Here is a 15,414-nt window from a genome sequence, read left to right on the forward strand (position 1 = left end):
AGGGTTGTTTTTCTAAAAGAAGAAACACACTCACACTTCTCTCCTCACTGATCTGTTTGCATAATCCCAGGAATACACTTACCTCAGAGGGGAAGGTAGAACTAAAATATGGGATGGGGAAAAAAGCACTGGAGGAGGAGGAGGAAGACCACAGAAACTACTTACACGGGTTTTGCTAGTGGAAAAGCTAATGCTGTAGGTTCTGGTGCTATCTCCAGCACCTACAGAGTAGCTTGGTGTTTCCCCAAGGCCACTGGGACTTTAGGAGAGCTTAAGCATTTTTATTCAATATTACAAAGCAAGATTTTGTTGACAAAACTCTTAATCATCCTCACCAGCTTTTTATGAGTGTTCCCTGAAGAAATGCTTCTGCTGGGAAGCTAAAACTCCTCTGGTATTGTAGCACAAAGGCAGTTAATGAAGCCCCCTCTAATTTAGACTAATGCCTGGATGCATAGTTGAGACCATGTGCCTCTGAATATGAGTGAATGGGAGGAAATTATAGAACTTCTGCCCTGCACAAAGTATTTATTTTACTTAGTACCAAAGATTATGGGATAGAAATGATGAATGAGTTCTGCTGAAATACATCTTTGAAAGATTCCTTGGTTCACTACAGCTTCAGTCTCCACACTACCTCCTTCCCTGCCAAGAAGTCTACCTTGTTCTTTGGTGTTAATAAATGTAAAACAAACTGAAAATGGGGTTTTGTTACTGGAAAGGAGTGTAAGGTCAAGGGAACAGATTTGACACTTATTGCCAAACTCCTGTGAGCATTAACTTTCATGCAGTGAAAGTTAATGCTCAGAAGATATGGAGCAGGGAGAACACTTGGAATGAAGCCCTGTTTCCTGGAAATGGAGTTGCACTTTTCATCTGCTTAAAAAGTGTTCTGAAAGGACAAGCTGTTTACTGCAATCAAAGGGTCTCATTCACAGCATAGGAACACCATGTGTCATTTTGTTTGCCAGATTATTCCTGGGTCTCAGAAATCAACTGCAGTGCGAAGGCTGTGAAAGGCAAATATGCAGTGCTGTGGAACGGACAGGACACATCTAACTTGACCAGATCACCACCTGCTTCCAGAACCTCAGAGACAGATCAGAAGTTTAATTAAAATAAGTATTTTTCGTGCTTATTCTCTGTGGAGAGAGGGAAAGCTGTGAAGTTTGCTGTCTATCGTAGAGGTGGAAGGGAGCAAGGATTCAGTCTGCATAGATTTCACATGCTGGATGTGCTTTCAGAGACTGGGTCTTCAGGGAATTATGCTGATGCTGTGCTTGTGCTGTCGGGCTACAAGGTTGCTCAGTGCAGAAATGGGAGGTGGTGAGCAAAGATGGCTTGTTGCCACACAGGACTGGCAACAATTTGCCATTCTAGTTTCTGCAGCCTTGCTGTGGTGTGAGGGAAGAGCCCAGGGCTGCCTATGGTGTCCCTGTGTGGCACCTGAGGAGTCTGGATGGTTGGGGTGATGGAGGTTACCTGCACCTGCAGGTGCAGTGCCAATGAGGAGCAAAGAACCAGACTGGTGTCTAGGTGAAAGGCCTAAATGGAAACCCTATTTTTTGAGAGAAGAGAGATGTTAGTGTCAGGGTAATGTAGGGAGTGGATTAAAATGAAAAATCCAGCAGGTGACCTCTGATAATACTTCCAATGAGATGTGAATCTGCTTTTCATTTGTATAACTGAAAAGGAAATCCCCAGAGCTTCCTGAATTGTCTTGCTCTTTCTGGGAATAAGCAAAGTCCTTTATCTACTTTCTCTCCAGGGAGTTTGAAGTTAGCAGAAGTGATACCTAGAAACAGCCTTGGAACATCAGCTGAAAGGAGATTTCACATCTGGCATGCCTTTCTTGAGTGGGATTAACAGCTATGTATCAAACATCTTCCTGGAGTAATCAATTACAAAAAAAAAAAAAAAAAAGAAAAGCATTTAACATCAGTGGGGGCAAAAGAATAGGCTTTGGGTCACCCAGAAATGAAAAAAGCCCTTTAAACCAGAAAAGGAGAGGGCGTGGCAAGAAGATGGGAGCTCAGAGGTGGGTTTGTTGGTTTGCTTGCCCCTGTCATTTTCATGGTTTTTAGCTCAAACTTGAACAAGTCACAGCCAAGAAAGAACAGTGCTCTCCCTGCCTTTCTGTGGCTTGGTAATTTGGTCTCTAATTGGTCCTAAAACATTTGAGCTCCATGTATTTCCCAAACACCAGGGTCCTTTGAGACTGTCAGTGGGTGGCAGAGCAGTCAGAGGCGTTTGGCCTGGCAGTTGCTGCCTTGTTGTTACTCCCTGGAGAGGGGAGGGCAAGTGCTGATAGGGCAGAGGACAAGGGAGAGGGGCCTCTGCATCTCCTCAGTCCTATTGGCTGCTTTTGCTTTCTGGCATCTGTGAGACTTGAGCTTTGGAGACCAGCCACTGAACATCCTGTTTTCACTGGGTTTGTCTCTCTTCTCAGTCTCTCCTTTCTCCTGGTTGCAGTTGCTGCAGTAGCACCAAGGTAAGATTATGAAATGGCACTTCTCAGCTCATGTCTCACACAGGGATTGTTCTGTTTGAGCAAGAGGCATCTGGTATAAAGGCAGATTTACCTGGGGCCTCAAAAATCACTGTGTTCTTTAGAGAACTAGACAACAGAGGCCAAAAATGTAACTCCAGGTTTGCTGAGTGCTGAATTAATCTCACCTGCTTAGAGGCACGCTGTGTGGATTCCTGTGCAGCAAGTACTAAGCAATGCCTGCACACTGCAACCTTCCTGCTCAGTCCTGCTCTCGCTGAGGTTGGTGGAAGCTTTAGGGAGAAGCTGTGTCAAGCCCCACATCTGTTGGGATTGCCAAGGACAGCAGATGGACAGTCATTTTCTTGTGTCAGGGGCTTGTGAACAAGTTGCAGCTTCCAGTCTTTTCTGAAAACAGTCTCAGTGAGGGGCTGAATGTAGTTCTGTCCTTCTGGGTGTCTCCCCTGGGGCAGGGCTTGTTCCCCTGCTGATGGGGATGGAAGCAGTTCTTGCAGAAGTGACCTGTGACTTCCATTCTCAGCAGAAATGGAGGAGGGATAGCTGAAGTGTCTGTGTACATGGTCTCTGTACACTGAGCAGCCCTCTCTGGGTGAGGGAGTCCAAGCAGGAAGGACAGGTTGCTCTGGATGAAAATGTGTAGGAATGGAGCGGAGGGAATGGAAGGGTAGGGACAGTCAGGAATGAATACGTGTGGGTGACAGGCAGCCCTGGTCACTCTCAAAGAGCACCCTGCCCCTGTTCTGCAGTTCTGTGTGTCCTGAGGCTACAGAGATCCATGACTTTCCTCCCTTCTTAGAATAATGTTCACAAAACAAGGCTGGAGTTTCTCCCAGGTACATTGGATTTTGGAGAGCAAATCAGGGGATGTGTTACAGGAATTAAGTAACTGGGCATGTTTTCCAGTGCCAGAAGCCTTGGCATCAGGTTCCAGTGCTGTGCTAAGATGTCAGCCAGCCCTGAGGCAGGAGGCAGCATATTCCTCTGCATTTCTAGCTAGTCCAGGAATGTGCATATAGGTTTCAAGTCAGGAGCATCTTCCTGCAGAGGGAATGGTGATTTGGCACAGTGTGCAGGGAAGGCTCAAGGAAAAAGCAGGTCAGACAACCTAAATGTTCCGACCAGGCAGCAGAGTGTCTTGTGAAACTTGTTGAACATGAGAGATTAAGTTTAAAGACTTGGTTGGAGAATAAGCTGTTGATGAACTGTGTTGCCTGTTTGGCACATGGAGGTCCCTGCAAGAAACTGCTTGTGGGGAAAGAAATTTGGAGCAGAGATGGGAAAACTACACAAGGAGAGGGGTAGTGTAAGGAATGTCTTGGGAATGAGAACTTTACTTCACATCAGTTCACTGCAACAATTATGTACAGTGTATGAACAGATGTGGTGAGACAGACTGTGTACTCTGTCCCCATAGGGAGGAGGGACAGCAGTGCAAAACAGATTTGACACTTTTGTGTCTCTTGTAAAGCTCTTGGGCAGTATGGCCATGGAGCAGAGTCTGGGAACAGGTACTGGACATGGGGAATGGCAGAAGTGCCTTCCCCCTGCTATAGAAGATGCTGTTTTCAGGTACAAAATGTGCTTTAAAAGCACTGGAATGAGTGGAAAAACTTCCTGCTCCAAACCTTGCTTTACTTCTTTGTGTTCTCTTTCCCACTGAAGATAAACAAGAGCCTATGAGGACCTGCACCTGCCTCCTCCCTCAGAGATGGAAGGCGCCAAGGAGAAAATCATCCTGAATGTTGGGGGAGTCCGATATGAGACATACAGCAGCACCCTCCAGACCTTCCCAGGGACCAAGCTGAGCAGTCTAACAGAGCCCCATGCTCCCAGCATCTATGACTATGATCCCACCACCAAAGAGTTCTTTTTTGATAGGAGTGCTGAGATCTTCAGCCACGTCTTGAACTATTACAGGACCAAACATTTCCACTGCCCCACTGACACCTGCAGGTCAGTCTTAGAAGAAGAGCTGGCTTTCTGGGAAATAAGTGAGACACAGCTAGCACCCTGCTGCTGGATGAAGCTGAGTAACAGAGAGGTGCAGCAAGAGGAGTTCAACATTTGGGATGAAAATGAACAGTCTGATGACCAGTGCCTCATAGTCCAGACAGAAAGGAGGGACTTCAGCTGGAGAACCAGGTGGCAGCCGAAGATTTGGTCCACATTTGAAAACCCCTTTTCCTCTTTCACTTCCAAGGTAATACTATATGTGGAGATAGACACAGCCTGTGTCTGTGGGATTACTGGGGTATGTCTGTGAAAAATGCTAATGGGTTCATAGCTTTGATAACTATGCTTTGAGTCCCAGTTAAAAAAGAAAATAGAGTTATCTCTTCTCACTAGCAGACACTGCCTTCTTCCCTCCTCCACTTGTTCCTGTGCTCTGTATGAAACGCATGCCCTGTGCCTCTTTAAAGTGTCAGGCTAAGAGAACAACAAAAACAAGTCAGAGACTGCATAGGATGTTTTCTGAGCTGCTGGTATTTCTGGAGCCAACATTTAGCACTGAGGAGGCCCTCAGTATTTGTCTCTTCACATTGCTCCAGCTGCCAGGCATTTCCCCTTCTTTACAAACTCCAGTGCAGGAGTTCAGGTGGCTTTTTCTTTGACTTCAATCTTGTCAAATATTTTTCAACTCTGAAAGGAGAAAATTTACTCCTCGTGCAAAACAGTGATGATTTGAGAAGGGTTAGTCCGGGATTGTGCTGTGCCTGTGGAAGGGACCCTGGGGTTGTTGTGGGGCAGTGAGGTTATGTGATACTTATTTGTTGGACTAATTGCACGTCTGCCCTTTCCTCCCTCTGCAGTGCTTGGCTTTTGTTTCTCTGCTGTTCATCGTTGGAATTGTCGTCATATTCTGTGAGGAGACCAAGGCACAGTTTGAGTTCTTTACTGCTAATTTCACCTTTGTTGGCTATTCTGAGGTCTCCCTTGACAACCGTGAACCCTATTATCACCAGGCTACCTACTTGCTTCATCTGGAGCTTTTCTGTGTTCTCTGGTTTACATTTGAGTTCTCTGTAAGGTTTTGTTTCTGCTCCGACAAGAAGACGTTCTTCAGAAATCCCCTGAACGTGGTTGACTTCCTCTCCCTCTTCCCAGTTTATCTTGAACTCTTTCTGTCTGGGCAGATTCAGAGCATGCCAAGCCTGGGGCTCTGGTTGGGCTCTGTTCGCATTGTCTATCTCTCCTCAAACTCCTGAAGATATCCAAGCTGATAGAAACACCACTAATCCTCAGGGTTCTGTGCTACACTGTCAAGTCCGTCCTCAGAGAGATTTGCATCCTGCTGATGATTTTGGCCTTTGAGACCCTCTTCTTCGGCTCCATCTTTTTCTATGGGGAGTTGCTGGGCAGCCATCCCTCCTACATAGGGGAGCCACACTTCACTGACATCCTTGCTTGCTTCTGGTGGGCTTTAATCACGCTCACTACGGTGGGTTATGGAGATATTATCCCCCTCACCAGAGCTGGCCAGGTGACGGCCGCCTTAGCCGCGGTATTTGGCATGTTAACTATCATCATGCCAATACCCATTTTCCTGGTGAAATTTAAAAGCTACTATGACATTGCTGTTTTCAAACAGAAGCTGAAAAGGAGCAAGAAACAGTAACGCTTCAGAATCTCTGCCTTTAGTAATAAACCTTCAGCATGGTTCATTGCCTTTGCTGGGAAGGGAGTAGAAATGGTTCTGACTGCGTTTACTCACTGCCTCAGTGTATTTCAGGTGGCTGGTGAGGCCTCAGGTTGCAGTACTTGATACACAACTGATCAGACCTGTTGAATCCCATAGGTCTTTCCCATATTGTTCTTCATCCCATACTCTTTCACATGCCATGGTTTTTCCTTCTCGTCTAGTTGTTTGGAGACAGGCTGTGATGCTCCACCGTAGCCTGAATATGCACCACACAGCCCAGTTCATGACCTGGGGCCACAGTATATTCCCTCAGCTGGGATGAAGCCCATGATGCCCTGTGCCCCCACTGCCTGACCTCTTGCCATAATCTCATGTTGGACACTGGGATAAATCTGTGCACGGTCCTGCTCTGACAGTGAGGAGGCAGGAAGGGGCTTGGGTTTGGTTTGGTTTTTGACCATGTTCTGTTTCCCCATTTTACCTAAAGAAGCCAGTACATCTGATTTGCCTGCACTCAGACACTGATGTCAAGAAGGGAGGAGGCTGAGCTCAGTGTCCGTGGTCCTGAGAGCCAGCACTGTTTGAACACCAGCCTTGCGGGCTCACAGGAATTGCTGTGGTGTTTGGGTAGCAGCATGGGAGCCCTCTGACAGCAAATCCTTTTTGGCCCTGTGGAAGTCAGTGGCAACCTTTCACTGACCTCTGTGAGATCAGAATTTCCTTGGAGACTTCCAGTGGATCAACACATTTCATCAGCTCTTGATGTTTATGTAACAAAGTCACTGATCTACTAGCCAAAATATCTGGGTTTTGCTGTTCAAAAGGGAGAACATAATCTAAAGTACTCAATATCATTTTAATGTCACTTACTTTCTTAATGGATAGATAAAAACTAAGAATATTTATCTTTTAACTGAATAGTTCTAATTGTTACCTATGTTTAATTTTAAAATAACAAATATTGTGTAGATATGAAAAACCCCAATGTTGTTTATACAGCAAGATGACCTGCTAAGATTACTTTGTTTAATAAGTAAAAATTTAATTATAATATAATATAATATGATATGATATAATGTAATAATAATTCTGTATTTGATTTTCAGTAAGGCTGTATTTTAATTGCAATTTTGACTGTTTATCTGTCACTGTGATTTTTCTCTTCAGGGTAGCATTTTAAGGCTGCTTTGTTTTTATTTAAACCAGGCAACTTCCCTCTATTCCAGTGCCATTACAATGAATTAGTCTTTGTCTGAAGAGAGAGAAGAAACACAGCAAAGCTTCCAGGCACAAAGCACATGAGAAGTCAGAGACATTCTGACAGTGGAAGGAAGGTCTAGGTGTTCTCCACCCATGTTTGCTACCTGTGGGGTGGAGGGAGCAGTCAGCACACGTGAGTACATAGAAATTTTTCCTAATTAGATCAAAGTGCTGTGTTTTCTGTGGACATACATTGTCTTCTTGGAAATTAATCTTAATTGCAGCTGTTTAACAGAGATTTACCAGTCCTGTTCTCAAGTTTTCCCCTGTCTGGGGAAGGGTCCAGCATATAATTATAAATTAAATTAAATCATAGACTTAAGCATCCAAGTCATAGATTAAAGCACAGATTTAAGATTCCAAGTCAAATCCACTGCACCTCACTGGCTGCAAAATTAGGAGGTGTTTCAGAATGCTCCAGTGCTTGTTTCTGTGCCTGGCCAGCTTCTTCAGCAGAGGTTTTCTGCCCAAGAAGAGGGTGCTCTCTAAGTGTACATGGCAGTCCCATTTCTGCATGGTGTGAACATTACACCAGGGGGAGCACACACTGCTCTCTCTCCCACGACTCCAGTTATATCCAAATGGACATTCCTGTCACATCTTTAGGGTCCATTCCTGTTACAGCAGCAATGTCAAGTCAATGTTGATGTGACAGAGGAGCTGTATTTCTTCTGGACCAAAGGACAACCTAACCCTGCTGAGAACTCGGCACTGAGTTTGTCAAAGGAACAATGTGCACTCTGAGCTCTGAACACCTGCATGGGGTTAGTGGCAAGTGGAATTGTTCAGCTAGAGAGCAGTATTTGGAAAATCATCATCTATGAAGTGTTGCCAAGCTTTAGTTGGATTTCAATGCCTTGCTCATGATCTTTGTAATGGAGATGTTATAGTATCCCCAGGGAAAATATCTCATTTTCTGAGAGTCAAAGTGCTACATATGTAAGGAAAACAGTAACTTAAAAATGCAGTTTACTTAGAGACCAATGCAATGAATGACATCATCCAGAGAATAATGATCCTGCCAAGTTTCAAAGTGCCAAAGACAGAAATTATCTTGGCCACATACAGGAGTTGCCACTTCTGAGGTTTGTCCAGTCACCTGAAGATACTGTGGAAAAATATATGAATAATATATAAATCATTAAATTTTCTCCACACTAGGATTAGGGATTTCAATGCTTGGGCTGAAAATAAGTTACAGCTGTCATTTGTGAAAATACTCAGAGGCAATTGTGTTGAAATGGAAGGTGCAGACACCTCTGATGGCTAGGGAAGCAAACCCCAGATGGTCTGAAGGCCAGAATGGATGTGGTATAGCAATTTAACTTTCTAGAAAGTCATGTACTTGCAATTACCTTGGGTTGCCTGACTGTCCTGATTTCTCTGGGAACATTGGGATTTCCATGGTGAAAAGACTGTCTGTGGTGAGGCACCATTTCCACCCCATTTCAAATTTCCTCCTTGGCTGCTGGCTGAAGTAGCCTGGACAACCCACACCCCAATATTGTGGGTTTTCACCATCAGCACAGGTAATTCAGAACACTGAGATTTCCACACGTTTCCTAGTGTCATGTCATTCATTCTGTGCTCACTCTAAGGATGGTTCAGGTTTTTAAGGTTGATAATCAAAGTCAAAACCTGGGAGCTTTGGGTCAGACAAGGTCCCTTTCACCTGGGAACTCCAGGTTCTTTCAGCAGATCCGATTCTTTTGTTGTAATTTGTGGATTTTTCTTCCCCCCTCCTCTTTTTTTTTTTTTTTTTTTTTTTTCTGAGTTGATATTTATGTTTTATTGCAGTTTCCTTTTGGGTTGGATGGGTCACAAAGCCTAGCCAGTGCTAGTAGCAGTTCTGAGCGCTGCTCCCAGTCTGGCAAACCAAAGGCAGAAATGACACGGCCGTTTAGCGCGGGCCCCCAGCCATCAGTGTCGTGTGGGCTCGAGGTCTCTATGGTGCCCAGCCTGCTCTGAGGAAGAAGGGGGCCCGAGGCTTTCCCCAGCAGGCAGGATGAGCAGGGCTACCCCATCCTGTGACAAGCATCCAGCATCATTGCCGTACCTGTCCTCTCGCGGCCAGCTGGCTGAGACCTGATGAATTCACTCAGCAGTACAGGCACAGCCCAGCTCACCACAGCGCAGCCGCTGGGGCTGTATGGTGTGACGATTTGAAGTGGTCAGTAAGACCTCTGCAAGAATCTGCCTGGGCGTGAGGATAAGGAATTGTGTGTCACTGTGGCCTTTTTGCTTCTTCATTTGGGCAGATTTGAATCAGCTTTGTGTTTGTGAAAATGCTAACTCTCCCGCTCATAAACTTATTTTCCCCCCTGTCCCTTGTCTAATAGATATTTGATAATTAACAATATACTTTTAGAGCTGTTTTGCCTCTGGACTAAAAAAGTCAGAGCGATGTTTAATGTGAAATGGTGTCTGCTGCCCCTTCAGTGAACTGCTAAAAAGGAGAACAATGGCTTGCATGCTTTAGAAGTTGCAAATAACATTTTGAATGATTTGGGTCATAATAGCTGTATTCATTACCCCCTACAGATTGGTTCTCATCATCTAAATCATTTCTCTATATGTTGTGTGGCTGACAGCATGCCTGTAATTCCAGTGAAATCCTTTGAAATAGTATTTAATCAGCCACGGGGCAGAATATAAATTCCTTAAGGGTTTGACTACAGGGCAACTTTATCCAGTGCGGCATCGCGCTGTGAAAACACAGCTCACAACAAGGGAAGTAGAGAGATGTATGAGTAAGGCTGTAACGTGCCTTTATAGGACGGATGGTTCTCTGTTACAGTTTCAAAATCCCCACCCTTAGAAACAGTGCACGATGACAAAATAATGAGGATTAGGAATTCACTTCAGCACTAAGAAACCTTCTTTCACACCCTTGCTTTGTGGTTTTGCAGCCAGAGAGGGGAACGGGATCGTGACCTTTATAATTAAAGCACTTTCCTACAGCAGCCCCGGTAGGTCGAGATGCTCGGTGATGGGATTCAGCTGAGCCTTATAGGAAGGCAGCGAGTAAACCACGGGTGCGCCTCGGGCAGAGCCGCATGGAGATCACCGCTCCTAGTGTGGCACCGAGCCTCCTCGAGGCACAGACGCCCGGTAGCGTCATCCAGAGGCCGCCCGCCTCCCGCTGAGTCCTTGCTGTGCGAAGTGCTGCTGCATCCCTGGAGCTCCATCCAGGGAGCATCCCCTGCAGCCGGGCCGTGGCACCGCACCGGCCTGGGGGCTGCCGGCTGTCCCTCGCCGAGCCTCAGCCCCGGGCTTTGCGTGCCGGGGTGGGACGGGTGGCCGGCGGCGGGGGGTGCAGCCGGGTCCGGGGCGGCACCTGCTGCGGGGACAAAGCGGGGCCGGGCCGAGCAGCGGCCCTCCCCGGCCCCCTCCCCGGCCCCGCCCAGCGGCCCCGCCCGCCGGCAGCGAGGCAGCAGCCCGCGGCTCGGCTCTGCGCGGCCCCGCAGCGCTCGGCGCGGACCATGTCGCCATGTCGGAAGTGAGGAAGTTCACGAAACGGCTCAGCAAGCCGGGCACGGCCGCCGAGCTGCGGCAGAGCGTCTCGGAGGCGGTGCGCAGCTCCTTCGTGCTGGTGAGTGCGGCGGGGCTCGGGGCGGGGGGGGGGGGAGGTCTCGCTCGTGAGGGCGCCGCGGCCGGAAGCCCCACCCGGCCCGGCCCGGCCCGGCCCGGCCCGGCCCGGCTCGGCGGTACCTTGAGCAGTTCCCGGGGGGACCGCGCCCGGCCCGCGGAAGAGGCGGCGCGGTGCTGGGCCGGTAGCGGGGAGGTGCCCGGCAGCGCCTGGGGAAGGGGTAGAGTTGGGCAGGGGGTGCGGAGAGCGGGGAAGGAGGAAGGGGCTGGGCAGGGGATGGAGGGGGGGGCAGAGCTAGGTCGGGGCTGAGCAGAGCGGGGGGTGCGCAGGGCACGGACAGGGAAGCGCAGGGCAAGGGATGTGCAGGGCGCGGCTGAGCGAGGCAGGGGATGGGGACGGCCAGGGCGGGAGCGGAATTCCCTCCTTGGGTTCCCCTCCGTATGTGTCGTGTCACACCAACCTGCCGTCCCTGAGCGCAGCTCGGAGGTGTGAGGATCGCGGGGAGCCAGCGCTTTTGGCGCCGGGGGTTAGTTGGCGCTTGCTTGGAGGGAGCGGGAATTAATGAGAATCCATCAGTGCAGCGCACTGAGCAAACAGGTAACGGTGCTCACACGCTTTGGGGTGTGGGCAGTGTAAAACTGGCAGATAAATAGGGCAGGGCTGAAGGGCACAGCCTGGCAAGGTGATAGAGAGAGAGAGACGGGCGCTGGCGTAAGCGGGGAGTCCAATGTGTCCCAGGAATCAGGCTCAAACGTCTGGGGCGAGAGTTACGTGCTTTGTCAGAGGCATCTCATCCCTGCGTGTGGGATGCTGCAGCAGGTTGTCTTTGTTGTGCTCACAGCTGTGCAAACGTTAACTGCCGTATGCTGGGTGGATGCTGGGGTCAGTTCAGAGCTTCCCTGGGCTTTGTTGGATGTATTTCGCTGTTGCTCATTGAATTACTCTAGCATGTAATCAACTTTGACCTTGACTTTGATGGAAGGTTAGTCGATGGGATGCGCAGAAAGTGCAGTACAAGTTCAGCTAATAATTCCTCTTAGTTCTCTACAGTCAGCGTGTGCTGTTAAGTAAATGGAGAATTTTACACGTTTTTCTTTTTAAAACACAGTTTTCTTGTCAATGTACTGACTTCTAAAGCTGTAAAAAGCCATGGTGATAATTCAGTCTGATTTCCCAGCGCCACGTTACTTACTATGTGCAGTTGTTCAGGGATCCTTACGGGCTCCCCCACGTGCTTTGCTTTCCCTCTTTCATCAACAATACATAGAGACAAATGCTTTGTACGAGCTGATGGAACCTCTCATTAAAAATGAAATTGTTTGTGTAGGACCTGAAGAGCTTTGATATCCTACAGGCAAATGGTTACTCACCACGTGCCTTCTGTCAGAGAGGGAAGGGATGGGTGGGACTGTGGCTGAAAATAAATAAAAACCCTGAGAGCAACCCAAAGGAGCCGGCAGAGCCCAACATCCCTCAGCAGCCTCTCTCTCTGATCGTCTCTTGGGTTTCATTGGCCACACTGTCACTGGCAGCTCTCCCTTTCTCTTTCTGACAGGCAAATCCCCCAGAGCCGCTGCTGTGCACGGTGTGTTTGCAGCCAAGCGCCGGAGGAGGGTGAGGGCAGGTGTCTCTGATTCCTAGGGCTTGGCAGAGTTTCTGCTTTCGACTGTTCAGCAGCAAGGGATAAATCTCAGCACTTCTGCATCACTGAGAAGAGCCGTAAGATGCTGCAACCTTCAGGAGGTGGCATAAACTTACCAGACTGTCTCAGATGGTGCTTTGGCTGCTCTCAGTGATTAAGGATGAGGTTTATGCTTTCCGAGTTGCTTCAAGGAAAAGGAGCAACTCCCAGGTCATTGTTTTAGGAAGGGATGTCTATGCACTGCTGCGGTGGCTGTAGGGAGGGGGCAGAGGGCATCCCGGGAAGCAACGATGCACAGTGGTGGAGACAGGAGGGGACTGTCTCCACCACTTACAGGAGAAGCTGTAAATTCTGATCCTGCTCCCAAGGCAAGGCTCAGCCTTGGCGCAGATGAGCTGGGCAGCTGCAGAGCAGAATGTGAGCACAACTCCTGCCCACCTGCCCCCTCCTTGACAGAGGGGGAGGCCACAGGCCCCCACATGGGCTGTGTGGCAGGAGGATACAGTTCCAGCTATGCATGGTGCACAGCTGAGCTCACCTTGCCTTGGGAGGCTGGGGGTGGTTGGTGGGGAGCAGGGGAGTGCTTGGTGGGTGGATGGAGCAGGCTGGCACCATGCAGTGTAGTGTGTCCTGGGGAGTCAGGAGCTGGGGCTTTCTGGCAGCTTGGAGTCACACTAAGGACCTTCTTGGCAGGTCCCTCCTTGCAGCCTGGGTTGGTGTAAAGTCAGTAAGAGCATGTGAGTAGTTTAATGCTCCCCATCACCCTGGGGACACCCACAGTGGTGGTTTTGGGGTAATTGTGGTGCCAAGACCATGAAGATCTGTGGTGGTGAGCATGGATGAGATGAAGGGGTGGGGAGCAGAGATGATGCTGCATGTACCAGGGCACACAACTTTGCCTGCAGGAAGGGCGGGAACTATAAGGCTCTTCCAATGTGCAGATTGAGATTGGCTTTTTGGGCATTCAAGGCACTCCCTTGAGAGAAGGAACTGTCTTGAGTAAGAATCCATTTGTAGTCAGTGAATGAAATACAATAAATGAAAATGTCTCAGTGAGGAAAGCTTTTCATGTCATGGAAACGGTCAGCTTCCATGAGCCATGATTTGTGTGCTAAAGGAGATGCATCTCCAGCCAGGAGCTCCGTGCTCCTGCTCAGCCAGCCTGAGCAAGTGTGGTGTCTGGCACGACACAGCTCTGACAGTGTTGTCCCACAGGTGCACTGTTGTTTCTGTTCCTGGTTTTCTGTTTCTGTTTGTTAGCACCAAGAGAATATTTATGTTTCTCCAAGCTGGGGTGAAATTGGTGGGAGTTTGGACAGCAGCTAAGGGAGGCTGTTCCTTTCCAAGGTGTCCTGGAGAGCCTGTGTCCCACCCTTGCCCTTTGGTCCAGCTGCTAGGATGCAGTCAGTGCTGTTCCTGTCATGGTGTAAGCTGTAATCCGGAGCTGCAGCAGCGAAAGTAAGTGTGGTCTGTGGTGGGAAGCTCAGACTTGACTCCCCATGGATGGGGAAGGATGAATTGCAGCTTTCACTCAGGGCTCTTTTGTTCCCTCTTCCTGCGGTGCTGTTCCCAGCATCCTGGCAGTCGCCCTGGCCGTGCGTCACGTTTACAGACGGGCTGTGTCAGGGAGGCCTTGGTGAGGAAAAAGAGTTTGGTGGGAATCCCTGGAAAGCAGGCGCAGCCCTGTGGAGAGGGGTCGGGAGTGCCAGGGGTGCCGCAGGCAGCCAGGGCGGGTGGGAACCCTGGTTCTCTGCTTGCACTTTCCTTTGTGAAGCCGTGGCCAGATTGTATCAATTTCAGCCTTGAACGGCCCCTGATGTGTGCTACTGATTATAACTCCTGGACAGAGTTTTGGCAGAATAACTGACAAACAAGGTCACTGTTTAAATAAATTTAGGGAAAGCATTAAGTTGGCAGGTGGGATAAATGGCAAGCTAAAGATGAAGGAAAATGTTAAGATTAAGTTAGAGAGGAACAGTCAAAGCCTAAATGTGGCAACTTAAACCATACTTTACCAAGAGATTACATCCAGCTTAAACCTTGGGACACCACAAGTAAAATACTATGTTAGAGGTGCAACCTCAGAGGCAGAATGCAAAGTGCTGGTGATACCTGGAGATAGACATCTGGGCCAGACCTCAAGGAGGGCAGCCAGAGACCTTTGGCAGTGGGTGATTTTGACTCAAACCTTTGGTGCAATCTCCCTCCGCTCATCCTCTCCATGTGTTGCTGAGTATTGATGGGAAAGTCATGCAGCAAGGCAAGAGAAACTTGCACTGAGGTGCTGGACAACATGGGATCTGGGCAGCCCTGGAAGCATTGCAAGACAGAGCTCAGCCCTTGCCAGGAGGATGCACACACAAGCGCTCTGGTGCCCATGCATTCCTCCTTCACCCCATCTTTGCTTTCCCCCCCGAAGGTGTTATGGGGTCTTGTACTGTTGAGCAGTTTAGGACTGCACATGTGTGTGACTGAGATCTGTAACCTTGGATCTTGTGGCACTGCCAGGAAAACAGCACAGGCTTTACCTTCTGCCTCAGGACCCCAATCAACTGCATGTGGTCACTGGTTCCCTACGGGCAGTTAAGGCTGAGGCTGAGGCAGAGCCCCCCCCGTGCCTCCCCCCTCTCTCTCTTTCTGGCAGCGGCTGGGCTCCCAGAAGGAGAGCTGTGTCTCAAGCCAGTTGCACATTTTCCAAAGGTGGTGTTCTCTGTGTCGTGACAGAGAAATAAAATGTGTGGGAGAGGTGAGATCAGAGGAATAAGCACTTGACA

The 15,414-nt window shown here is 48.8% G+C and overlaps 2 protein-coding genes across 2 annotated transcripts in view; both read left to right on the forward strand.

Annotated features, from left to right (window-relative positions):
- Window positions 1–1,744: 1,744 nt before the first annotated feature.
- Window positions 1,745–6,125, forward strand: LOC311195816 (voltage-gated potassium channel KCNC1-like; the record flags this gene model as incomplete). Its single annotated transcript, XM_084269242.1, is given in 5 exon segments — window positions 1,745–2,038; window positions 2,450–2,491; window positions 4,172–4,709; window positions 5,320–5,697; window positions 5,700–6,125. Coding segments are annotated over 3 exon segments (1,296 nt in total). The 5' UTR covers window positions 1,745–2,038; window positions 2,450–2,491; window positions 4,172–4,217.
- Window positions 6,126–10,899: 4,774 nt separating this feature from the next.
- The window catches only part of DOCK11 (dedicator of cytokinesis 11), a gene marked incomplete at its 5' end in the record, with an annotated part of 82,025 nt that continues 77,510 nt past the window's right edge, over window positions 10,900–15,414 (forward strand). Inside the window, one exon of the mRNA XM_084269241.1 lies at window positions 10,900–11,001. Coding sequence (XP_084125367.1) covers window positions 10,900–11,001 — 102 coding nt within the window. The remainder of the gene's footprint in view (window positions 11,002–15,414) is intronic.

This window comes from Gallinula chloropus (genome assembly GCF_964237585.1).
Source record: "Gallinula chloropus genome assembly, chromosome: 11".
In the NCBI taxonomy this organism is placed as follows: Eukaryota; Metazoa; Chordata; class Aves; order Gruiformes; family Rallidae; genus Gallinula; species Gallinula chloropus.